The sequence below is a fragment of the Poromitra crassiceps genome (genome assembly GCF_964638095.1).
Source record: "Poromitra crassiceps genome assembly, chromosome: 11".
Classification (NCBI taxonomy): Eukaryota; Metazoa; Chordata; class Actinopteri; order Beryciformes; family Melamphaidae; genus Poromitra; species Poromitra crassiceps.
Window position 1 is genome coordinate 15,320,485 of NC_139643.1, and position 27,013 is coordinate 15,347,497.

Sequence of the window (27,013 nt, forward strand, 5' to 3'; positions counted from 1 at the left end):
GCCAACATCACTTAGCAACCAGCAGTAAGGAGAGCAAAGGTCACAACCAACGCAGAGCAGTTTGGTTTAGTCTATTGTTTCTCTAAAGCTAGCCAGTTTAGATGGCTGAGCACAGACTACACTGACTTCACTATACTAGACTATTTAACCGAGCCGTTTCATTCCATGGGAGTTTTTGGTCTGTTACAGCATAACTGTAACATAGGGAACTTCCGACTGCAGTTCAGTTCAAGATCCCCCCCCCCCCACCATTTTTCTCCCGACTTGTACATGGCCATTTCTCCCTGCTGCCCCGGTCGCTGCTCCACCCTCTGCCGATCTGGGGAGAGCCGTAGACTAGCACCATGCTTCCTCCGACACATGCGCAGTTGCCAGCCGTTTCTTTTCACCTGACAGCGGTGAGCTTCAGCGGCAGGACGTAGTCCTGGTCGCTGCACTAGCGCATACTCTGCACGTGTATCAGAGGAGGAAGCATTTGCTACTGCAGTCTACAACTCCAGATTGGCAGAGGGGGTGGAGCAACAACTGGGACAGGGGATAAGTACAACTGGAGAGATAACGGGAGACAAATTAATAAATACGTGATTAAAAAAAAACAGATGCTGTAGTGTACAACAAAATAACAGGAATGGAACTGGAACTGGACTGTCCCAGGCCCCCTCTATCCTGGCATTGCCATGGCGTTTGTGAAAAGGTGCGAGATGGAAATGTTCCTGAATGTCTCTGCATGTGTGAATAATAGTGAAAATCACTAGTAGTGCCTGAAAAGTGAACCCAGTCATTTACTGGGAAGTGTGTGTGAAAGAGGCTTATGAGTGGTTGTCCAGTCCCTCTGTCTAAGCTGGGGGGATTTGGGGTTGCTGCTGAGCAGAGGTAATGCTGATCTCTTCCTCCATAGCCGTTTTCAGACATGCCTTGGAACTCGGGAGTTATCTAGAGGGCATCCGGATGGCGGTGTATGTATACTATGAACACATTTTGGTGAGCTATGCGCGCCCCCGCGACCCTCCTACTATCCGGAGGTGTGACTAGGGTGCTAGGTACTAGGTAGTCACAGGGGCGGATTGTTCCCCCTCCCCTCCAGAATGCTGTAAAGTACCTGAGCTAAGCGAGTGGGAGGAGGCGAGGGAGGCAGCGGTGACAGATTATTATTATTAAATAAATAGTCGATGTGAATGAGCAAGTGCGCAAACATGCAGTTTCAGTTTTTCCAAATGAAGCTGGAGCTGCTCCGTGTGTCAGCCAACAGGCTACATGTTGCTTGATTGAAACGCTGGGTTTAGTCTATTTCTGCGAAGCTTCACGCAGCACAACACCTTTGAAATATAGCACTTTTTGGACGCGAGGGTCATCCTGCTTCCCAGTATTGGACATCGCTAGGTAGGATATCTGGATCTGGTTGCATTCATGCCTTTGATTTCACGTTTATTATACACAGTGTTTGTGAACGATTCACGTGCAGCAGAACTCCAAAATGTCAACACCAAATCCAAGCAGTGTCAAGTCAGTCAGTATAAAACAGAAACTTCCGGGTACAACCTTCGCAACAATGGCAATTAAATAAAGTAAATGCACGTGTAATGTTTTTGCCTTCTAAAAGTCAATTTTAACCCGTAGTGAGTCGACTGTTCTGTTTTTTTTGTTAGTAATAAATAATTGCTTTTATTTTTGAAGGTAAAAACGTCTACCTTCCTGTATTCTGTATATTTCTAGCAGGATTGGTGCATTTTAGGACTGAACTCTCGCCACATCAGACTTGAGGAAATCGATGCATCTGGGCGTGAGTTGTAGGGTTGTTTAATTAATTAGCGTTATGCGCAAACGATTATATGCGAATGTTAGTGAGCAATTATTGCCCATTATGTAGGCTATTTTTAGCAACTTATCAGACTCTGCATGTCGTGCTAGTTTGTTGAATGTGATTCACTTTGTGCCATTAAGACTGTAGCCTAGACTGCTGTCTTCCATGCATGAAGTGCAGCTGTGTGGTCAGTCGTCATGCCCCAATTCCCCCCGCCCCCGCCCCCTCTACTTTACACCCGGAGGTGCTCCTCCCCCCCCCCCCCCCCGCCCCCCGCCCCCTCTCTACTTTACACCCGGAGGTGCTCCTCCCCCGCCCCCTCTCTACTTTACACCCGGAGGTGCTCCTCCCCCCACCCCCGCCCCCTCTACTTTACACCCGGAGGTGCTCCTCCCCCCACCCCCGCCCCCTCTCTACTTTACACCCGGAGGTGCTCCTCCCCCACCCCCGCCCCCTCTCTACTTTACACCCGGAGGTGCTCCTCCCCCACCCCCGCCCCCTCTACTTTACACCCGGAGGTGCTCCTCCCCCCACCCCCGCCCCCTCTCTACTTTACACCCGGAGGTGCTCCTCCCCCGCCCCCTCTCTACTTTACACCCGGAGGTGCTCCTCCCCCACCCCCGCCCCCTCTACTTTACACCCGGAGGTGCTCCTCCCCCCACCCCCGCCCCCTCTCTACTTTACACCCGGAGGTGCTCCTCCCCCGCCCCCACCCCCTCTACTTTACACCCGGAGGTGCTCCTCCCCCGCCCCCGCCCCCTCTCTACTTTACACCCGGAGGTGCTCCACATGAATGAAAGGGTACACTTCACGTATCCTCCGGGTCAGGCTCAGGGGAAGCAACCCTGATCTGACCCAGAGTTCATGTCTGAAAGTGTCTCGTGTTAATCTGTGTGTTCCTCTCCTCCTCTCCTCTCCTCTCCTCCTCTCCTCCTCCTCTCCTCCTCCTCTCCTCCTCTCCTCCTCCTCTCCAGGATGTCATCCAACTCCACGGCCAATCATCCGTGTGCAGCGGGGGACACCATCTGTGGTGAGGACACGCCTCTCACTCACTCAACTCTCTGTCTCCTCCGACCATCTCTTACCCTGTCTCCTCTCTCCTTATCTCCTACCCTGTCTCCTCTCTCCTCGTCTCCTACCCTGTCTCCTCTCTCCTTGTCTCCTACCCTGTCTCCTCTCTCCTCGTCTCCTACCCTTTCTCATCTCTTCTCTTTTACCCCTTTCAGACCCAGGTCCAACCAGGGTTATACCCAGGTTGGACCTGGGTATAACAGTTATACCCTGGCCCAGGGGCCAGAACCGGCCCTCATGATGGTTCTGCCATCAGACAAACCACACAATTTTACGAAGCTAGAAGAATCAAATGAGATGACCTAAATTGGCTGTTTGGAGTGATTTTCAATATAATAAATGCTAAAGAATAAGTACACAGTATGTTTTCTATCATTTAATCTAGTTGTAAAATTAGAGGTTACGGCATGACAATATTTTGTTGGCCCCCCTGCAACAATCTCTGGTTTCTTATGTGGCCCCCTCCCCTCTAAACCCGTCCCTATTACAGAAATAGTGGACTATAGTGTGTTGGCCATTTTGTACTAGCGTCCAAATTCTCAACTGTTAATTTGATTCACTATATAGTCCACTGTAAAATACCCATAATGCACTGCAATTTCTAGTGAACAGAGAATGTACCCTACAACTTCTCCCATATACCACAATGCAATGTTGTCGTGTTTGATCGTTCCCCAAATAGTTGACTATAATAAACACTACATGGAGAATAGTGAGTGAGTGAACCATTCCGAACACGGCTATTGTGATAAGAGTTCAATATCTAGATCAGCCGTTAAGGGCAGATAGCATATCAAGGTAAATAATCCAATCATGGTAGGAAAGATTCCACACCAGGCGTAGTGAAGCGGTAGATTCCCTGTCTACCAACACGAGGGGTCACAGGTTCGCACCCCCGTGTTGACCTCCGGCTTGGTCGGTCGTCCATACAGGCAAGATTGTCTGGTCTCTGCGGGTGGGAAGCCAGATTGGGTGTATGTGTCCTGGTCGCTGCACTAGCGCCCCCTCTGGTCCGTCAGGGCACCTGGTTGTGGTGGAAAGGAACCGGTGTGAATAGTGTGTGGGTGTAGCATCCGCTACCACCTCTTAAAAATGGGAGCTGCCATGAATAAGTTCAAATTAATTTTAAGGTCTTTTAGTCTTTGGAAATTTGAAAAAGAAAATTGGTCTAAAATAGATAAATAGCACATTCTATATTCAATGGACTATAGCTTATAACAAAAAAAAGGGTTAGGCCAAACACTCCTCTTGACACATCTCTTAAGACTGTTGACATTGTATTTGAAAGGTGTGTTAAGCTAAGATGTTGGCAGAGGTGTGGAGAGTTCAGCCTCAACAAACTCTTTAATGAGAAAGACAAGAAACGATTACTCCAAAGTCCTGCTAATTCCACACCTCTCAAGAATGTAGCAGAAGCAGAATGTCTGGTTTATATTAACAAGACTTTTTACATTCCACTTTTAATCCCTCCAACAGTGCATTCTGTTCAATATGGTTTCCTCTACAGGAGGCGTGTCAGGTCATATAGTTGATTGCTGCTATTTTGGTAACTTTGTGTAAAGGGAGTGTGCGTCGTGTGGCAATGGCTTTCAGTGACGCGGCTGAACACACCCCGACCATAGAGGCCCAATCGAAGACAGATCGGACAAAATTAGAAATGAATTACTAAATAAATAAATCTATTAAAAATACAAAAATAATTAATACATGTATAAAATTATATGCAGAGAAAAACATATGCAGAGAAAAGCAAAGCGTACTCAAGAATCTATTAATACAAAAATGCACTAGAAAATGTGCTCCGTAGAGCACGGACGCCACGTCAGACAACAGTTATGCACCGTGTGGTGATTATGCCATGCCCACCTCCACACCCACTTTTAGCCAATCGACATGATTGCATAAGTTGGCACACAGACAAACACACAGACATGGGCTATGGTGGAGGTACTACACATAGAAAATCATGTGCAGAGAAAAACAATCTGTCCTCAAGAAAAAAAATTATATATTTTATTTTATTTCTGTATTCTTCTCCTGCCCATCACTTTATTTCTGTATTACCATAATCTCTATTTCCTGCTGAATGACACTAGATGTCACAACAGTGTTGATAATGGCAGCAGCTGGTCCAGCCAGTCTTCTTGGCAGTGAACTCCGTATGGCCTAATAGTGAAGTTATGTCAACGTCTGTTGCAAACCAATAGCGTGTTTAACACCACCCAAATGTGTTTGACTACAGCCTGATTATCATAACTGAATCGAATCAAACAACTGACTAAGTTACTGTTAATAACTGATGAACAACTATCGAATAACTGAATATAAGGAAATAAATAAGTGGGGACATAAATCATACACGGATCAATTTTCTTGTTGCGTTGTCTGACTTTTTTATTATTTTTGTATTCACCAGTAGATTTATTTAACCATTCATTTATTTCTAATTATGGCCGCTTCTGTCAACTGCCAGATGTTTTGTTTTCACATAATCATCTGGAAACAAGTCGCTCGAGAAATCGTTTCAAAGGGCAAGCACTTTAAAAAAATACCTGGCAGCTGATTGGATGAACCATCTGTCTATCATGGGCTCACTCTCACTGGTGTCACACCTGGTAGCCTAGTATGCAGTGTTTCGCTTTCTCTTGGGGGCTAATATTTGTCCATGCCTCTCATCTCATCTCCTCTCCTCTCCTCTCCTCTCCTCTCCTCTCCTCTCCTCCCCCCCTCCTGCCCATCTCTCCTCTCAGAAATCCGGGTGTACGAGAAGGAGGTGATCATCGTTCCCACATTGCTCCTCCTGGCCTTCCTGGGCACCTTGCTGGCGGTGTGTGTGCTGAGGTATTACCCCCAAGGCAGGCGGGCGCGGAGTACAGTGCCTCAACTCTCCCACAGCCAGCAGCCCTACCAGAGGTCAAGCCACAGACACGCACAGAGGAACAGCCGCAGACAAGACTTACAGGGCATCGACGGTGAGCACGGATCTGTTAGTGTATAGCGTAAGAAAACATGACTAGGATTTGACCAATATGGGTCGAGAGACTCGAGGCTCCTTCTGATAGAGATTATATTTTGTGCTGACGTGCTAAGATGTAACGGTATGAACATTTCACATCACGATTATTGTGACCAAATTATTATGGTTATCGTATTATCACGGTATTCATAAAGAAATGCTGAAAATGTTCAAAAAGTACTGAGACTCACTGAAATATTTTACATTTTATATTGAAAACTCAGACCCAAAAAGGATTGATACACTCAATGAAATCATTTCTCCAAGGCTGCACGTTTGCATCTGAGAGACGGTTGCCAACTTTCTGTTGATGATGGACAGTATTTACCATGTTTTTCAAAGCACTGTAATCACAGTACCACGGTTTTAATGATAATGAAAATTTGAAACGGTACGGTTATCATAAGGAATTTGATCATGGTTATCATTCAAACCGGTTATCGTTACATCCCTAGCTGACATCCAATATCCTTAAATTGGATCATTTTCATAGGGAAAGTAAGTACTCAGTCAGGGAGGCATCTCAATCATATCAGAGGTGGATGACATTTACTTACAGTAATAGGAGGCCAATATTGGCCCAACATATCTGCAAATAAATAAACTAATAATAAACTAACTGTAATTAGGACAATTGTTGGGATTTTGTCTTATTTTATTATTTTTACCGTTCACATTTCGTCTCTGCTCAATTTGTGGCTGCCACTGTCCTAAATGTACAAATAGTGCATAACGATGCCCAAGAGCCTTTAGTGGCTGAGGATCAGGAAAAAATAAAATACTAGGTGAATTCTGATGAAAGCTACTGTTGTTTTTGTTTCCCACCTAATTCTTATTGTACCTTCCTGTTTTAATCATTTACGATGCTGTAAATAGTTTCTGACATCTTCTTAATCTTATTGGTTGTTATCCACGATTGTTTTTTCTTCTGTAGAGCACTCATTGACAATCTTGTCAAAATACTAACAAATACATGTACTGCTGGTGTTTATGATGATTATGTGCTACATCTCTCTGTCAGCTCCTCCTGGACTCAACGCTCTGGAACATGAAGAGCTGCCAATGACAGTTCAACAGATCCAACAGAGCGTCAGGCCGACCTTGGCTGCAGTACCGCAGACGGCCACAGCACGGCAGCATGCAGCCTTTAGCCAGGTCACTGCCCTGCCGCTGTCCTTCTGCATCAAGACTGATGATTCGGTCCACCTCTACAGAGGACGCATGGACAGCAGGGACATCGTCCTGCGCGTCCTGAAAGGTAAACCCAGCTGTGCCCAGCCAAGTCCACCATCTTAGTTTCATGTAGCCTACTGAAGCTCAACTAACGCTGCACCCGCACTCTATCCCAAAAACAACTGATTGGAAGAAAGTTAGTGTTGCCCTGTTTTCAGTTAACCTGATGCTGCCAGATGCTTTGTTAGACAAAACCATGTGGGATGTCGTCTTTGGAATCTATGTAGAAAAGGGCAGGTGCATTCAAGAAAAACCTGGAAGGTGATTGGATGAACCAGGTGTCTATCACCATCTATCACGGGCTCGCTTCTCGCGGGCGTCACATCTAAATTCCACCCATATTTGCCTCTGGAGGCTGATTGGTCCGGCCCACTGATTGATTGATTGATTGATTGATTTTATTTGATGTATTGTAACAAAGAAAACATGGAACAGAGGACATGCATCTCGGAAAACATCATCAAGGATTAAAACACAATAAAGTCAAAGACTTGTTTCCATTGTGGTCCTTGGTCTAGGACAGACAATACAAACAACACGAAACAAGCATAAGTACAAAGAATGATAAAAGAGAGACATATACTATAGACTACTATACAATACTAAAATACAAAACAATGCTCAAATACTAAAAGTAATAAAAATACATAAAATAATATAAAATTAAATGAAAGAGAACCAAGACAAAGTGCATCTATGCTGTGACATTATCTAAAAGCCAGGATTTGACCTTCATTTTAAAAGAAAGCTGGCTGGTAGTAGTCTTGATCGGGAGGGCTAACATGTTCCAGTTTACAGCTCCACTAAACCTAAAAGAACATTTACCCATGTTGGTTTTGAACCTGGGCAGGCAAAGATCTGCTATACTAGCTCTGGTTTGATGAGCATGAGCGTCACCACTCCTCTGGAAATGATCCTTAAGATATTCAGGGGCCCTATTGTTGCAGATATTGTGGACCATACTGAGCTGCAGCTGGACCGCCCTGGCCTCTAGAGGGAGCCAGCCAAGCTGCTGAAAATGCTGTTTCCCAACGTGGTCTCTAGAGGATAGACCTAAGACAACCCTGATTAATTTGTTCTGGGAGACTTGTAATTTATCTTTGAGTACCTTTGACAGTCCTCCATACCAGGAGCAAATGGCATAATCAAAACAACATAAAACAAGAGAGCTAGCCAGCAAAAGCAGACTGGCTGCATCCAGTAAAGGAGCTTTTCTGGCTATGAATTTGGTTCTACCATTAACCTTGCTAATGGTTTTTAGAGCCATGGTTTCCCCACCCAGGCTGCTGTCTAAAATGCAACCCAGGTAGCTCACTGACGTTTTAGCAGGGAAGATCTGGCCTCCGAGGATAATTTCAGATGAAACCAATCTGCGCAACCTGGGTTTTGAACCAAATAAAATATATTCTGTTTTAGCCATATGAAGGGACAACTTGTTGTCAGTGAGCCATGCCTTGATGTGATCAAATTGTACTCTAAGAGTCGTCTGAATTTTAGACAGATCCTTGTCAGAGGCCAAAATGGCTGAATCATCTGCGTACAGAAACAAGTTAGAGTTACAAGCAGCTTGTAGGTCGTTTATGTAAATTAAAAACAGTAATGGACCTAAGACACTTCCTTGAGGGACCCCACACGTCACAGGCAGGGGCTTTGAAAGCTGGCCGAGGCATTCTGTCATTTGGTCCCTCTCTGACAGGTAGGAGGTGAACCAATTGAGGCCTGAAGGGCTAAGGCCAAGAGCAGAGAGTTTATTAAAAAGTAGGCTATGGTCTACCGTGTCAAAAGCTTTCTGGAGGTCAATTAAAATCATGCCACAGATTTTACCGACATCCATTTCTGAGCGGATAAAATCAGTCAGATAAAGAAGAGTCAGTTGAGTGAGACTTCCTAAAACCAGATTGAAATGAGTACAATAAATTGGACTCATTAATAAAATTGTAAAGCTGCTCATGGACTACTTTCTCCAGTACCTTAGAAGTGACACTGAGAATTGAAATAGGTCGATAATTACCCGGGTCTGACCTGTTGCCTTTTTTAAAAAGAGGTATTGTTTTGGCATGCTTCATGTCGAGGGGAACACTGCCTTGCTCAAGGGATAGATTTACAATGTGGCTGACTGAAGGTGCTATCGAATCTGCAGCGTCCTTTAAAAACCTGGCGGAAATATTGTCCAGACCAGTGGCTTTAGCACATTTAAGGCTCTTTAACAGATTGGCGATTTTTGCCACTGAGACTGGCTTGAAAGAAAAGCTGTTCGGAGTTGCCCCCAAACTGGCATAAAAGTCAAGAAGATGGCTCTGTCCAAAGGTTGCAGGGCCTGTGGGCAAGCAATCAACAAGTTTCTTAGCAATAGAAGTAAAAAAAGGTATTAAAATGGTTAGCAATCTGATTTTTGTTCTTTACTTTTTCGCCATTAATATCTAAAAAGATACAAGGATTTGAGTCTTTACGTGGTTTTGTAGTGCAGCCCAAGTTTTTAAGTGTTTTCCAGAGAGTTTGTGGGTTGTCTTTGTTATCTCTGATCTGATCAGAGAAATAATTCGCTTTGGCCTCTCTGACCTTAGACTGTACCACATTTCTAACACCTCTGAACAGCAGGAGGTCAGCTTGGTTACCTGACTTCTTAAACTGGGAGAGGGCCTTATCCCTGGAGCCGATGGCTTCAAGGATCTCCTGGGTAAACCACGGGTTGGATCTCTGCTTGATTCTGACAGTTCTGGCTGGGGCTACAGTATCAATGGCAGAAGAAAAAAGCTTTTTAAAGTTTCCCCAAGCCTGATTAACGTCATCTGAGTCTAAAACGGATGACCAGTCTAACAGATTAATCTCTTCAGTGAGCCTGGCCACAGAGTAGCGCTTAAGAGATCTAGCTGAGATGGATTTATGAGAATTAAAAGTAACACGATGAGCTCTCCTGGAGCAAAAAGTAAGAAAATGATCACTAATCCCATAAGTTAACACACCACTCTGGGAGATAGATTCAGTATCCGAGACTAAAATCAGATCAATAATGCTGCTAGATGAGCTACAGATTCTGGTGGGTTCACAGATCAGTTGAGTGAGTCCAAAAACCCTGCTACACCGGTCCAGGCCACTGAAAGTGGGACAGGATTTATTGGCTACATCAGTGTTAAAGTCACCCAACAAAATACATTCTCTCTGTAACAGATCATGACATTTCGATAAGGCTTGATCAAGCATGTCATAGAAGGAGTTTTGCTGCGGAGGACGATAACATATGCCGCACAGAATGGGTTTAGTTTTGGGGAGACAGATGTCGAACATTAAAATCTCAGCTGTGTTAATATCAAGATCCAGCCTTACATTAAAATCAAGGTCTGATCTAATGAAGGCGCATACTCCACCTCTGCACCGATTGCGGTCTTTCCTAACGAGGGAGTAGTTGTCAATCATAATTTCCGAGTCGCTAATACTGGCATCAAGCCAGGTTTCTGATAAACAGAAAACACCCACTTTGGCTGTAATAGCTAAGGCACGGATCTCATCAATCTTTGGCAACAAACTCCTAACATTGAGATGTAGAAAGTGCAAGCCCTTTTCAACAAAGGGCTTGCATAGACGTATTAAGGAGTGAGATGTGGGTTCTGTCAGTGAGACAGGACCTGGGTTGGTTTTTACGTTACCAGATAACAGTAACAATAGAAAGATAAGACATTTCTTTCTGTTATATGCACATACTGGGTCTTTACTCTCAGAGGCTGAGGCCAGACGGCGATTATCAGGACATAAGAAACAGTTCTGGAGCAGCATAATAGCTGGGAGCTGTGCAAAACAGGCAAGATTATAATCAAAATTAAAAGAGCTCATAAAAACAGGAAAAAAAATAAAACTAAAACGATTAAATGTCACACTGGTTCCTTTAACCAGTGTGTGGTTTAACTCTGCTGGGGCAGAGTTAAACCAATAGCGTGGAGCGAGCAATAAATCATTGATGGACATATGGAAATATCTCTTTTCACTTCCCCCACTTGTACAGGGAGGTCAGAGGTCAGGCTCAGCTACAGGACAGCAGGCCTGGGTCAGTAGCACTGATGCAGGATAGATGATGGGATGATGGAATCATTCTTGACCCCACCCTCTCCTTCATCCCGCATGTCAACCAGATCACCAAATCCGCCTTCTTCCACCTCAGGAACATTGCCCGTCTACGCCCCTCACTATCCTTTTCTGCTGCCGAAACACTGACTCACGCTTTCATCACATCCCGACTGGACTACTGCAACAGCATTCTATCCACCTTATTTTTGGCGGCCATTTTTGCCTGATCTGCATGTGGGTGCTTCTTCCGGTGTGATCCTCCCAGCCTTGTTGCTGACAGCTTGACACCCGTCTGGGCGAACGGAGCAAATCACTAATCAGGTCCAGCTTGGCAGAAATCTCGTCGATAAATATCCCTTTAAGAGCGCAGTGCATTCATGGGTAATCGCCTGCTGTGGCTAATATTAACCATTTCGAGTAACACTGTTTCCATACGGATCACCAGCGTTAGTTTGTTGTTTATAACGTGGCTATATTCATAACGTTTTCTATCTCGGATGCGTTATTTCGAATCGCACATAGGTTGCGCCAAACCACACATAGGTTACGCCTGGCGCAACCTATGTGGGTTTCAGGACGAAACGGACTCGAGCCACTAACGTCATCTTAAGAGCACAATATTCCTGGAATGCAAGTTTAACTAAACAGTTACATATCCTCTGCATTCTACATAAAATTAAGATATTACGGGTTGTTTTATTTTGTATGTTACATACTTATTGACCAAGTTATGTTCAATTCAGCCAGGGTACAAGAGACTGAGTGTAGGTGGCCATCTTTTCAAATCAAGTAGAATACATTAGGAAATGGCAAGCTGCAACAATGAGTCACGTTAAACCGGAACTTGTACGCACAATTATTTTTTACAGTGGGGCATTCAAAAATAAGGTGGATACGGCACACCCACCAAAACCCTCAAAAAACTCCAATACGTCCAAAACTCCGCTGCCCGCATGCTCACCTCCACCCGCCGCTCCTACCACATCACCCCCATCCTCCACGATCTCCACTGGCTCCCCATCACGTACAGGATTCAATTCAAATTATTACTCATCACCTTCGAAGCCCTCAACAACCTGGCCCCCTCCTACCTCTCTGACCTCCTTCACCTCCACACGCCTACCCGTCGCCTCAGGTCCGCAGACGCTAACCTTCTCCAAACCACCAGAACGAAGCTCCGGACCTGGTGGCGACAGGGCCTTCGCTGCAGCTGCCCCCCACCCTCTGGAACGCCCTCCCCAGCCATATCCGTCAAGCAGACACTCTGTCATCATTTAAACACGCCCTCAAAACCCACCTTTTCACCCTTGCTTTCAACCCATGAACTCCTTCCTCTCTCACCTTTTCTTTATTTTCTTTATTTTCTTCTCTATTCTTAAGTTATGGTATTATATTGTTTTGTATTGTGAAGCGTCTTTGAGCATTTGGAAAAGCGCTATATAAATCCGATGTATTATTATATTATTATTAATGCATGTCGAACGAGGACAATAATGGCTGCTAATGTGGCACGCAGCATTTGACTGTAACGTTCACATTTATTATTTACACCACAAAACTCTAAAAACCATCAGTAGTACCTAAGAAACTAAGGGCCCTATCTTCCCAAAAGCGCTATTTTAGCGTTAGCGCTTGTTTAATGCCGTGCACAATGCAAATTGGGGGGCGGACACAAACGCATGCCTGTGATAATTGTACTGGGCATTGGCTGCCACAAGCCAAAGCAGGCGTTTCAGCGCTAAAATGTGGTGATAGATGGCATTATGTTATAGTCAGCACAGCAGCGTGCAATTACTTTGCGCTAAGAGCTTTGAAAAGGACCTTTTACGCGCAAATACCTCTCTGTGCTGGGAGCGCACCGTAATCTCCGTCCAGCACAGTGCAAAAAATAATTCCTTTTGGATATGTCATTACGCACAGCCTTGCCACGCCAATACATCAAATTATGCTGCTAAAATTGGGTATTAGCAGATAATTCAGTGAGGCAATCAACTATAACTCACTGAGAAACTTTTATCACATCGCAAAGAGAGAAATTAATTGAGAAAACTTGTTGGACAATGGACATTGTTGGCTATTTACCTTCATAGCCCGGAGGGTCGTTGGCACCACAGACGATCTGTCAATAACCTCTCTCTGTCCTCGCACGAGTGAGTACACTATTACGCATGCAGAGAATTACAGCATATTGCATGCAAACAGCCATTGCGAGACGGGAATCTGATTGGTTTTGATTGACGTAATGCCCAGCCTTGCCTGGCCACGCCTGTGAATAATTCTGGTAGCGCCCAAATCCCATTTGCGCAGGCATTTGGGGGCGCAGATGATTTTGGCACGGCTCTAATTTGCATCTGCGACTCGTGCCGTGAACGTTTCCACATGCCCGCCGAGAATTGCATCCCCAACATATTTCGGGGCTGTTTTAACTTAGAAATCAGGGAGGTCACGTCTACCAGACAATTATATCACTTTTAAACAGTTACATTTCTGTATAAATCATTACAATATGCTCCCGTGAGGTGGGGATGCTGCCGGCGCTGGGGTGCAAAACTTGCCATAACACCTGGACACTGGCGCAAGGTGGACTGCTATCTTCCCTGCCTTAAGGCACGCGCAAACGGGTGCGCAAGCGCTAATAGGGGATAGCGCCTTTCGAAAGATAGGGCCCTAAATGTCTCACCTGTCAGCCAACAGCTGAGGCTAGTGAGCAGAAATAGAGAAGAAATCACCGCGATCAGAAATCACCTCGATCAGAAGTCACCTCGATCAGAAATCACCTCGATCAGAAGTCACCTCGATCAGAAGTCACCTCGATCAGAAGTCACCTCGATCAGAAGTCACCTCGATCAGAAGTCACCTCGATCAGAAGTCACCTCGATCAGAAGTCACCTCGATCAGAAGTCACCTCGATCAGAAGTCACCTCGATCAGAAGTCACCTCGATCAGAAGTCACCTCGATCAGAAGTCACCTCGATCAGAAGTCACCTCGATCAGAAGTCACCTCGATCAGAAGTCACCTCGATCAGAAGTCACCTCGATCAGAAGTCACCTCGATCAGAAGTCACCTCGATCAGAAGTCACCTCGATCAGAAGTCACCTCGATCAGAAGTCACCTCGATCAGAAGTCACCTCGATCAGAAGTCACCTCGATCAGAAGTCACCTCGATCAGAAGTCACCTCGATCAGAAGTCACCTCGATCAGAAATCACCTCTAACAGAAGTCACCTCTAACAGAAGTCACCTCTAACAGAAATCATCTCTAACAGAAGGTTTAACAGGCTGTGGTTTACAGCGAATGTGTGTTCTGAGGCACGTCGAGGCTAAAATGGTCACTAAAGAAGATAGTCTACCTGACAAGGTTTCATCAAATAAATACGGCAACAAAAAATGCAATATTGATAACAAATAATCGTTCTTCCACCGAGCAACGTAGTTCTGCGACATAGCAGAATGGTTGCCAAGCAACACATAGAGGCAGCAACACATAGAGGCAGCAACACACGGACACTGTTTGACCACAGGTGTGTGTTTATAGAGCATCATACAGGTGCGTGTTTATAGAGCATCATACAGGTGTGTGTTTATAGAGCATCATACAACGGTTTAGAGTCAAGGACCGGAACTATCCATTTTATAATAGAACATGAAGCATCATAAACTCTACATGTTTAGCCACACTATAGACCTACTGTACAATGACAAAGTTACACTTCAAAGGTATTTAAATTAATTATCCTTAACTCATTTTTCACTCACTTTTGGAGAACGGACGCTCCCAGTGCCAGAGTTTTCAGAGCGTTTTCAGTGATTTCTCGAGGCCCACAGAATATTGTGTGATATTACTATGTAAACACCGAACACGCAAAAAGAACAAGGAGACTCTATTGTATCATCAGCAAAAAAAAGTTTATTGATACCATTTTCCGTTCTTTAGTTATGAGCCGGAGAAGATAGGTTGTTTTCAGCGTTTTCAGGCATTTCAAATTATAAGCTGAGATATTCAGCCTTTTGTGAAATGCAGCATTTCAAGCACATTCACTGACTCTAGATACGGTAATATTTTCTGATGTAGTGATGTGGTGTAGTTGTGTCCTGCCCTGCGTGCCCCACCCCCCCTCCCCCCCCTCAGCTGAAAACTCCTCCCCACACTAGTAACACACAGCCTCGCACCAAGCGTCTAGGAAGCCTGGGAAGCGCCGCCTCCCAGGCAGCGCAACATGGAGAAGCCACACGCGGACTGCAGTGAAAGGTTTGGCTTTTCAGTGTCGCGCTGCTGCTTTTCTAGCGGCTAATCATGTGGAGAAACTATGCTGACAGACAGACAGAGGCAGAAGGACTCAGTTGTGTGCGCGGATTGACTGTGTTCGCACGCACCGTCAGTTGCAGCCACTGGCTGCCAGCCAGAACAATCTACATGGCTCTGGATTGCAGCATGAGCGGGTTCTCTTTCATCAAGGCTATTTCAGGCAGTGTATTCCTGACATTTCTGTAATCTGGAGAGCACTGTCGCCACCTAAGGGTTCTGTAAAATAGGTTATAGACCTCCAATAGCTACTATAGTTGTACAGGAGCTGCGGAAGGCTTTGATCGACGTCCCACCGTCAAAAAACGCATTGGACGTCGAAGGACGTCCGTGGCACTCTACGTCACTATTTAATTGGACGTCGAAGGACGTCCATGGCATTCAATGAGTTAATGCCAAATGGCTTATGTGTTGTTTCTGCCAAATAGTGTATTGTGTGCTGTCACATGACACTGTAGGTTAATTATACCCGTTACACCAGTCACAATTATTATTATTATTATTTTCATTCTGGATCACAAATGATCATCATCTTGTCCAGGGACACATTAAAACACGTAGGACCTACTGGAGCAGGGGGTAAAGGACCAAAATTGTATAAGGTGTGTTATGCAATGCAGTTGGCCAAAACTAATCTTATTTGAAACAGATTTAGAAATGCAAATAAATAATATAGGGGTGTCAAAAATAATCGATTATAAGATGCATCGCGATGCGGACGTGCACGATTCTGCATCGATTCACAAATGTCAAAAATCGATTATTTTAAAAAGAAAAAAAAAATTTTTTTTTTTTTTTATATATATATATATATATATATATATATATATATATATATATATATATATATATATATATATATGTATATATATGTATATATATATATAAAAAAAAATATTTTTTATATATATATATATATATATATATATATATATATATATATATGTATATATATATATAATCGAATAAAATATAATGGAAGTACATGCAGTTGTTTATTTGGATCATAATACAATGCAATTCCAAATGCACTTATTTTAAAAGTAGCCACACAGTGAGAAAAAAGAAAGTGAGAAAAAATAAATCAGGTATTGGGGGAAAAAGTGATGCATCGATAATCGTAATCGAATCGAATCGTAGCCCTCTGAATCGTAATCGAATCGAATCGTGAGGCCAGTGAAGATTCACAGCCTATGGGCCTTTTTCTCAAACTTTTAGATTTTGTTCAGTTCAGTCACAAACAATAGATTAAACGTAGAATACTTTGGAACGCCAAAATATGTTTTAAAGAGTCAAACGTGTTTCTCAGCCCAGCACTACAGACCGGCCTGGGCCTCAGTCTGGCTTCTGACTCTACATCGACACCGCAGAAACCACGACTTATTCTGTCATCTAACCTTTTCTCCAGAGACGGCAGACGACAGTGAGAAGCAGAACTTCCTGGGTTTCGCTTCCTTCCTGTCGGGGCTGGGGCCACACCCCTTCCTGCCTGCCCTGCTGGGCGTGGTTTCAGTGCAGTCGCCCCTGGTGATGGCGGTGGAGGAGCTGCAGCACAGGGACCTGCTGAGCTTCCTGTGGAGATGCAGACAGGTAAAGTAATCTATTACTGTCCTAGAGAGATACAGTTACCTCTTATTGACAAGAGTTAGCTATGTTAGCACACTGCTTTAACAGACAGTGGGTATCTATGTTAGCACACTGCTTTAACAGACAGTGGGTATCTGCAGGTTTTAGAGTGCCAAATATAAGACTTTTTAAGACCTTTTTAATGCCACCTGCAATTGAATTTAAGTCCATTTTAAAAACCAAAATGCAAAATGGTCTATTTTGACTAATGAAATTTGTGATACTATGAATGGGCAGCATAAGAAAATCATCACATGATAACCAGCTGTGTTTACTAAAGCAGATACAATGGGGGGGGGGGGGGGGGGGGGGCACTTGAAATTTCGACTACCCCACCTAAGAATTGCTGGCACATAAATGGGCTGTATATATATACCAATCTAATCTAATTCATACGGTTGGTATTAACTCTAATATGCAAAAGGTAGTTACTGCTGCTGGCCTTCGTGTGGCAGTGTAGAGCAATGTAACTGTTAGTGACAGAGCGACAGAGAGGTAATGTTGCCTCTTTGTGTTGTAAGAGACAGGTATTGTAACCTAGTCTGTAACACGCGAGACAGGAGCAGCAGTGAATGACACCAGAGACAGGTTTAACAGCATGGCTCAAATATTACCCTCCAACTGAAAAGGAGATTCACAACAACAACAATTTTACTCTCATTTATTTTTCCCATGACGCCCTGATGAAGACCCTGCATGGTCAAAGCTGCTCTGTGTTTTTGGCACATTTAAATACTTTATTGTGCCCTAAATAAATAACATTGAAGGCCTTTTAACGTCATCCCTGGCTCTGTGTGACAGTGGCCCTGAAGCAAGTCAAGAGACTTTCCCTTTGGTTCAACATGTATTTCTCCCCTCTCCCGGTCTGTAGGACAACTCAGGTGGAGAGTCTCCATGTGACCTGACAGAGAAGAGGATCTTCACCATGGCAGGACAGGTGGCCTCTGCTCTGGTTGGTTAAACTGCTTGACTGACCTCACTTCACTGTCCAACATGTCTGTGGTGATAAAGAGTGCCTCCTGTCTGTGTGCTCTCAGTCTGTCCATGTTCTGTCTTTCTGTGCATCGCTTGGTATAAAGGAGAACATAGAACTTGTCCCTCTGAGTTTGTCTCTCTGTTAGTGTCCTGTCTACATGGCCAAAAAGAGTGTGTTGCTGTTTAGCAGAAAAGTGAGAGTGACGGATTGTAGCTCTTATCTGTTCATCTGTCTTGATGTTTGTCTCTTTGTCTCAAGTTTGTCTATCTGCAATTTACCTTAAACTCCAGTAGTGGAGTTGTCCCAATAACTGCACGTTTAATAAAAGTCAATACCGTTGCAAAAGACTGAATTCAAGATTGAGTTTTTAGTCCCAGTCCACCTAAACTGGTTGACAAAACTGGTGGCAGGGGAAAAATATGCCCCTGAAGCCATTTCACTTGCAGAGCAAAAAACAAACAAGCTAAGAACAAAACCGCTGTGCTAAAGTAAAGCTGTCCAAGTCAAATAGCCATTGCTCAATGGTTTCTCTTGGTATGTAAGTAGTATTACGTTGTACAGTAAATATTAAACAAAGTATCACAGTCAGTCCCTAAATCAACCAAATGAAGGCATCCATGTGTTTCTCTTTCTATATTCCAAATGTATTTTTTGTTGATTTATTCACCTCATACACCTGGGCAGCAGCAACGAACGTTTCAGTCAAAGACCTTCCTCAACGCTGAGGAAGGTCTTTGACTGAAACGTTCGTTGCTGCTGCCCAGGTGTATGAGGTGAATAAATCAACAAAAAAGACATTTGGAGTGCTGGCTTTTTCTCTTTTTCATATCTCGTGCTTGCCCTGCACCCAGTGAGTTTTTAAATATTTTCAAGTGTGCTTGCAACCTGACTTTCTCTTTCTTTATTGGCACATCTTCTTAGGAGTACCTGCACACTCAGCGCTGTATCCATGGCAACGTGGGAGCTCGCAGCGTCCTGGTTGGTGGAGACCTGACGGCCAAGCTGTGGGGATTGGGCCCCGCCTACCGCAGGACAACGCAGGCCGGGTCCCCGGGGGAACTGGAGGTCATGGAGATGAGGAAGTGGCAGGCGCCCGAAGTGCTGGCCAGGAGAGGGCTCAGCCAGAGCAGTGACGTGTGAGTGACTCAGCCTCCTCCTGACAGAAGATCACACCATGCAGAGAAGAGCACTGAATATATAGGCCAGGCCGTTACACTCCAGTTTGAGTCTATCAGATGATTTGTAAAATGTTGGAGAGCTGATGTATGTGAACTGATGCTTCTAGCGTATGGTCCACCTCAGTTAACAGTAAAGCTTCAGCAACACTGGTATCTGCAGTTTAACATCATCATATCTTCTTATACTTGGAGATCAGCTAGACTATAGTGTGATTAAAAATAGGCCAATGGTCACCATCAGTCCAGAAACCTAAAAAAAACAGATAGACCTTTTCATCATCTGATAATCCAAAACCAAAGAGCAGAGACTTCAAGATGTTCTGACTGGCCCCTTGATATTTCCAGCGCTCGCCGCTCACTGGGCTGCTGAAGTATCGCTGAATTTGAAGATGCACAAAGACTTGTTCTAATCAATGGTGTTGATTTGAATGTTTGAATGAAAATAAAACAGGAGCTAGGCCCATATCTCACTACTATAAGGCGGAGGGGTCCAGTGCACAACTGCTCCATGTATAAACGCTTTCAATTCGACAACATAAACATTGTAAATTGCCCCCAGCTTACTTCATGTTGCAGTGTTTGCTAGTAGTACAATAACTGACAGGACAGAAGCTAGGTTCCAAACTGTTGCCTAGCAACACAATTCTGTGAAAACCGCCTATAGTTGAGCGCGCAAAGCGTGCTAGAAAAGAGCATGTGCCCTAGAAGAGAGCACGTGACGTGCACGAGCACGCGAAGCTGGTAATGAGCGCGTGCGATATTTAGTAGTATTAAAGCCAAAAAGAGGTCCGTCCCTCCACCGACTAAGCTTGATAAACACTAGTGCAGATGTTCTGCGGGACAACAACAGAACGTGGACCACAAAGAGCTTTTTCATTAACATGGTTAAACTGTCTGTACCTTAGAAGATAAAAAATTAGGGATGCACCGATCGATCGGCACGTGACCGGAAATGGCCGATTTTCACGTGATCGGCCTCGATCGGTGATCTGCGCCGGTCACTCTAAATAGCCGATTCTGTGAGCCGATTTTCACATGACGTGCGCGCACCCCAAAGCACCGAGACAGGCACCCAGTCACCACACCACACACGCCAGCATACCTTCCTCGGATTTTTTTCACCGTCAGTGAAGTAGACAAATCTCGCAGTTTGTCACACATGCAAGTCGAAAATAAGCCGTGGAGACAGAGATGCGGCCGAGTCCCGCTCGGCTGGAGTCCAGTCTGAGCGGCTCGCTTCACCTCACTGGCCCCCCTCTCTCTGCTCTCTCTCCCCGGGAAGCAGTGCTGCTGCACCCGGCCACAGCACACAGCCAGCTTGGCGAGGTGAACGCGAGCATTGTGTCCAGTATAACCATTCCCCGACCTGCCTTTTCCATTCCACATCAGCGCTGGTGCCTCAGCCTGTCAGTCATGTTGTAACGTAGATACAGGAGAGACTATTTGTTTCGTATTGCAAATAGAACGACGGACATAATAATAAAAATGCATCGGACTCACAAGTGTGCAAGGATTTCTGTGCGTGACGATATTTTTTCGGATGGCAGATAAAAATACGCATACCAAACTTCGGACTGTGTGTAAACTCCGCCTGATATTCAGACTGAAGATCGTTACTGTAACTCATAAACTCATTTCCCCTCTACTCAAGAGGACTGGTCTGGAGCCAGTCTATAAACTCCTTGTCCATGGATCATTTTGATGTTCTGTTGCACCTGTTTTCTTTTGGAAAAGTAAATGCATGATAGCTGTGGGATATAGGCTATTGGATTTAATTTAATTTTTGTATTCATTGTATTTGCACAAAAAAGCTCTGTCCAGTAGCCTAACCTGGAACACTTTTATTTTGAGATGTGTTTGAGTGAGATGGTCCTACTTCATGCAAATGATAAGATAAGATAAGATTTGGATCCCCATTAGATGTAAGAATTGTTCTATGAATCTTAATTTTCAAACAAAGTTACAAAAACGTTTGTGTAAGCTGTCAATTGTTGTTTTTAGAAAAAAAAATCGGAATCGGCAAAAATCGGTATCGGCAAGTCAGACTATTCAAAAATCGGAAATGGCCAAGAAAATGGCAATCGGTGCATCCCTATAAAAAATATATACACGTAAATAATATATATATAGCCTATATATATTAGGGCTGGGTATCGCCACTGACTTCCCGATACGATACGATTCCGATACACAAGGTCCCAAGTCGATACGATTTCCGATACGATACGATTCGATATCGATATTTTAGTTACAGTACCAGTTTTGCTTTGATAATGGAAGAGATTATCTAAGAACTAATGCTGTAAATTGTACAAGGAACCCTCTAACCTGGTGCATTATTAGAAAATATTAATATTTACATTAAGAATTGACCATAAAGCAAGCAGTAACATCATGTAATTCTTATTTATTTAAACATGACCAACATAGTCATTCAACATCTTATCTTTGTTTACAGTCTTCTGTCTCTTTCTTTACAGTCTTCTGTGAGAAGCCAAACAAATTTAGATTTCCACTATACAACAGAATCATTGAACAGCAGCATGTTGTAAAACAGTGTTTCATAAAGTATAAATGCTTTGTAAATAAAATTAAATACAGCTCATGAACATTTCCAGTTCACAAACATTATAGTGCAAACATATTTGAGGTCTGTACATCTGGCTCATGGTGCATGCACAATGCACATGTAGCCTACAGTATTTATGTTTTTGTTTCAACTACAAACATACAACAAGAAACGTCAACTTGAAACTATGTTTTAACTACCACACACAGCCTATAATATTATAGCCTATGTTTATATATAAAAAAAATAAAAATAATAATTAAATGCATTTTAAAAGATCGATACTGGGATTTATGTATCGATAGTTGTTCCTTCACATGAATATCGATTCAATATCGATATATCGATTTTTTTTTTAACCCAGCCCTAATATATACTGTATATATATATATATTTTTTTTATCAATTCAATTCATTCATGACTAATTCTCTTCTTCTTCATGACCAAGTCTTTTTGCTTTTGGCAGATGGTCCTTTGGTATCCTGCTCTTTGAAATGGTCACATTAGGTGGGTGTTCTGAAACTACAGACTTACCTTCAAGAGCCGTTTATTTATCGATTCATTCAAATTCAAATTCAAATAAATGCAACACTTCTCACCTGTGTGTTTAGCTCTAACTGCTTGAGGATATTTATGACACGGTGTAGGTCCTTTGTAAGCTTTGATGTAATACATGTCCTCCCATGTGTGTGTAGGTGACCCACCGTTTGCTCAGCTCATGGCCAATGAACTTCTGCAGCATCTCCAGAGAGGGAACACATTGAAAAGACCAGCCACCTGCTCCAACTCCCTGTAAGAGAAACAACACACAACAGAATTATGTACAAATGCAGCTTCGCACAAGTGGCCAGCAGGAGATCGTTTAGGCCTATATTTTTGTGGGACTTGGTTACGCAGAAATCATGTAGTGTGACGTCAGTAAATTGTACACGCAAAGTATCTGTATAAATACGGATAGTTCTGGTCCTTCATTATGATTGGCTGAGGTACGTTCGGAGCATTGTAAAATACACTATAAACACACGCCTGTGACAGCATCACAGTATTACTGTGTTGCTGCCTCTGTGGGTACATCCCATTTCTCTTACTATTTGCAACCACGGCCTCTTGGGGCTTATTGCTTAATTCTAACAGTGTTGAGCAAGCTACTTGGGAAATGTAATTAGTTACTGATTACTCCTTAAAAAGTAATACAGGTTACTTAACAACATTACTAGTTACCAGCTCCTTTTACAACTGAATACATTTTACTGGAATGAAATACAGGAGTCCACAATCAGCCAAACTGCATAACTGTAGCCTCTCAAATAGGGGTGCTCCGATCTGGCTAAGCCACGATCCGATCCGATTCCGATTCCTGGGGTCACGATCCGATTCCAGAATCGATTCTCGATTCCAACGATTCTCGATTCCAGAATCTAGAATCGATTCTCAATTATGTAGTTTTATATTGCAATTACACACAAAGGTAAATCTAAGACAAAAAATTACAAATGTATTCATGCTGAACTTGAAATTCAACTTCTGAAGTATTACAGTCAAGGCCTAAATTCATTTTGCAAACTAGGGGGGAATTCCCCCCTTATGTTCTTCAGATAAGATGGATTTATAGGCTGGGGGGGATCTGTAGACTTTGAGAGTTCTAGATTTTGGGGGGAATACATTAACCAGAGTTCTTAAGTGCAAGAGGTGGTGGCACCGTGGCAGTACAGTACACAAATGACATTAACATTTGGACACTTATTCAGCCGGTATCTTGCATGTTGCCTTCAGGTGCACTGAAAAAAATTAAAATAAAATAACAATACAAAGAAGAATCGATTCTTGGGAGTTTGGAATCGATCCAGGAATCGTGGCATTAAGGCCATGTCCACACGGAGACGAGTTTAGGTGTATCCGCTAAAGTTTTTTGTCATATAGACGTTTCGTCCAGATGGAACCGCGTTCTGGGACTATACGTTCTGGGAGTATACGCAAATTTTTCAAACCGGGTCCCAGAGTGATTAAATCTGAAGACGCCACCCTTGCATTTCCGTGTTTACAACCCATACGCATCTTTCCTGAACCGATGACGCCATAGCCCCACCTCTCTCCACCAGCAACAATAACAATCATGGCAGTAGCATTCGTGCTACAGCAGCTACTGAGCCTGTTGGGGATCTTGCAGCAAAATATAATGCTCCTCTATTACCACCGTCAGCAACAAGTGGACACGGAGAACAGTGTGTACAACATCCTCAGGGCTCCACAGCTGACTCTTCCCATCCACCCCTCCCCTCCCTTCATCGGATATTTCCCAGAAGGCTTAGCGGCGGCTAAATTTTTACAATTACACAAACAAAATCAGGCTTAACGTGTTAGATAGAAATTATATTTATTTTTAATACAACATGCAATTCTGGAAAATGAAATGTAAACCCTGAGTGTAACCGACATAGTCGGCTTGCCCTATATATAGCCCTCGCAAATACAACGTGAATAGGGAAGTGAGAGGTTTGAGGAACACACGGTTGCACTGTGATGTCTGTGATGTCCGCTCGTGTCCACTCCAACAAGACTTTAGCTTACTTGACGCGACTTTTTCAATAAAAACACATTTATGCCATGAGTTTATATAATGTATATTTATGTTGCATCATTTAGCCTGTGCTGTGATGTGCAGGAGCGGCCAATACGCTGGGATGTGTTTGCAACATGTCTAAAGATCATGGAAGTGGATGATATCAGGAACGTCACCGATAGTTAACGTTCTATATTGTAGGCTACAGGGAGACCATCAGCCCTGCTGAACAGCTCTGCATTTGCCTGTATAGGTTTAATCATTTTATTCATCGACATGGCAAACCTCCCCGCAAAGCCAAGGGTTTAAGCTGCTCGCTACAGTGAGATACACATTATAGACTGTGCGCCCCTAGTGGTTGTATGCCATTATTGACGAGATTGTCTTATTCTGTTTTTGGTGTACTTTGTGGCAGCGTTACAGCGCCACTTACCGGCCTGGCATATATTCTACAGCGGTTTCAGTGGTATTCAGTGGTTTCATGTGGATACACACATTTCTTGAAACGATTCCATGTTTATGGAAACTTTTCTGAAACGAAAAAAAAAAAGATCGCTTCCGTCTCCGTGTGGACATGGCCTAAGAATCGATTTTTCTTGGAGCACCCCTACTCTCAAACCTGCAGTTACTGTATGGGATACAGACAGTATATTAACACTGAATTCTAATTGATGGAAGTGGGGAATAGTATCTTTCTTGCAGTAGCCATCCCATCACGGAGTCCTCTGGACATAGCACTTGTAACGGGTCCCAGGCTTGGTGCCGTTAACTAATTAATTGATAACCCAAACCTTGTTTGGTGACGATCTGGATAAGGTGTAAAAATACGGGAGACAGGACAAACGGTGACTTTCTTTCTCCAAAGCGTGTGGATTATGATTTATTTCTCATTAGCCTACTTTCTTTTGTCTTTTTTCCTGTTATGTTTTCAAAAGTGTACTGGTCACACCCAGATATTCTTCTCTTCAAGAAATCAACATTCATAGTATACAATATACTGAAATATCAAAAGTCTACTAAGTTTCTCAAAATAAATCCTGTTTTGTATAATTACAAAAACAAACATTTTCATTTCTACATGCATGTCTCTTTTTCCATCTACAAGTCTTCTTTTTCCATACAGCATAGTCTTAATCAAATAAGCCTTCTTATAAAATAATATATTTTTGACAATAATGTAACATTTTTATATAGACTTACACACAACACAATTAAAACACAAACTAACATGACAAATTGGCAATAACCTCATAACTCATGTGGCCCATGAACCCCTGGTCAGTACCATAAAGTGGTGCTAGGTGTCATAGGACACCGCAGTGATCAATGGCTAGCTTCATGGTTCCATGTCGCTGTTCCGACCTCCCCTCTCCCAGCCCCCACGCCTAAACCTAACCTCCCCCAGACCCTAACCCAAAACCTAACCTCTCCCACCCCCCACACCTAAACCTAACCTCCCCCAGACCCTAACCCAAAACCTAACCTCTCCCACCCCCCACACCTAAACCTAACCTCCCCCAGACCCTAACCCAAAACCTAACCTCTCCCACCCCCCACGCCTAAACCTAAGGTCGGCATTGCGGGTGGTCGGCATAGCGGGTGGACACCAGCTTCATGAGGGTAACACCTGTAAATTCAAGCTAACCAGAGCTACATTTAGCTACTAACACTATAAACTACTTTCGGCCAAAACTGTTAACTTATAGACATTGGGCTTCTCAGTATAATCAATTTGTAATGCCCAGGAGCCAAAGTGATACCCAAAAGAAATAAAGAATGCAGATTAGCATGTGGCTGAAATGCCATTACCAACACAAGAAAATCACTAGTCTAAGGTGCAGTTTCGATTAGTTACAAACATGCAGCATACAGATACATTCATACTTCTTACAAGCACTACCTTTTAGCTTTCTGTACCGTGTTTGGTGACAACAAACCTGGATAAGGTCAGGTGTAAAAAGACGTTGTGGATTATGAAACCGGATGTCCGTGCGCCCTGCGTTAGGAGCATGGTTAGGAGTCCCAAACGAGTAGCCACGACAAGCCGCTGCTGCCGCCTACTGTTGTAACGTAGAAGTGCAAGGTATTATTTGACCCAAGTTTGATCAAGTTTGACCCAAAAACAAATAAAAGTGCATCTTCAAAAATAAACAAGACCTTCATGAAAACAACATATATCTCAAAACCATTTTTGTGAGTATACACTCACTGAGTCCTCTGGACATGGAGCTCAACAGGCAGTGACTTTTCCTGACGTAATTTGCCCTGGGAGTTACGCGTCCATTTTCTCCATAGACATTTCGACAAATCCAAATAACGAGTTTTAAAGTCGAACTGAACCTGTATCGTCACGTGCGTCGCAGTCCGTTTCAGACTGAAAACATAATTTGTCTGAGATGACAAATTGAGAGGCGGGTCATAGTATCATGTCAATGATTTGATTTGACAATTCTGTCGACTGGCTTTGGCATTGGTCAATCATGGCGTGTTCCACCCCAAATCGAGTGGGATTCAGCATGTTGTCGTGCTACGCGAGTGGGATCCGCGGAGTACCAGGCAGCCAGCTGCTTCGTGCGGAGCGAGCGAACAATCCGATGAATGGGTGCTGCCCGCCCGCATG

The 27,013-nt window shown here is 43.6% G+C and overlaps 1 protein-coding gene across 3 annotated transcripts in view; it reads left to right on the plus strand.

Moving 5' to 3' along the window:
- The window catches only part of styk1a (serine/threonine/tyrosine kinase 1a), a 34,326-nt gene that overhangs the window by 5,855 nt on the left and 1,458 nt on the right, over positions 1 to 27,013 (plus strand). For all 3 annotated transcript variants that reach the window (XM_083645801.1, XM_083645803.1, XM_083645802.1), the window contains 8 exons: positions 2,776 to 2,831; positions 5,623 to 5,844; positions 6,910 to 7,146; positions 16,892 to 17,073; positions 17,981 to 18,061; positions 19,007 to 19,221; positions 22,300 to 22,340; positions 22,529 to 22,625. In XM_083645801.1, the coding sequence (XP_083501927.1) occupies positions 2,777 to 2,831; positions 5,623 to 5,844; positions 6,910 to 7,146; positions 16,892 to 17,073; positions 17,981 to 18,061; positions 19,007 to 19,221; positions 22,300 to 22,340; positions 22,529 to 22,625 (1,130 nt within the window). In that variant the 5' untranslated portion in view covers position 2,776. The remainder of the gene's footprint in view (positions 1 to 2,775; positions 2,832 to 5,622; positions 5,845 to 6,909; positions 7,147 to 16,891; positions 17,074 to 17,980; positions 18,062 to 19,006; positions 19,222 to 22,299; positions 22,341 to 22,528; positions 22,626 to 27,013) is intronic.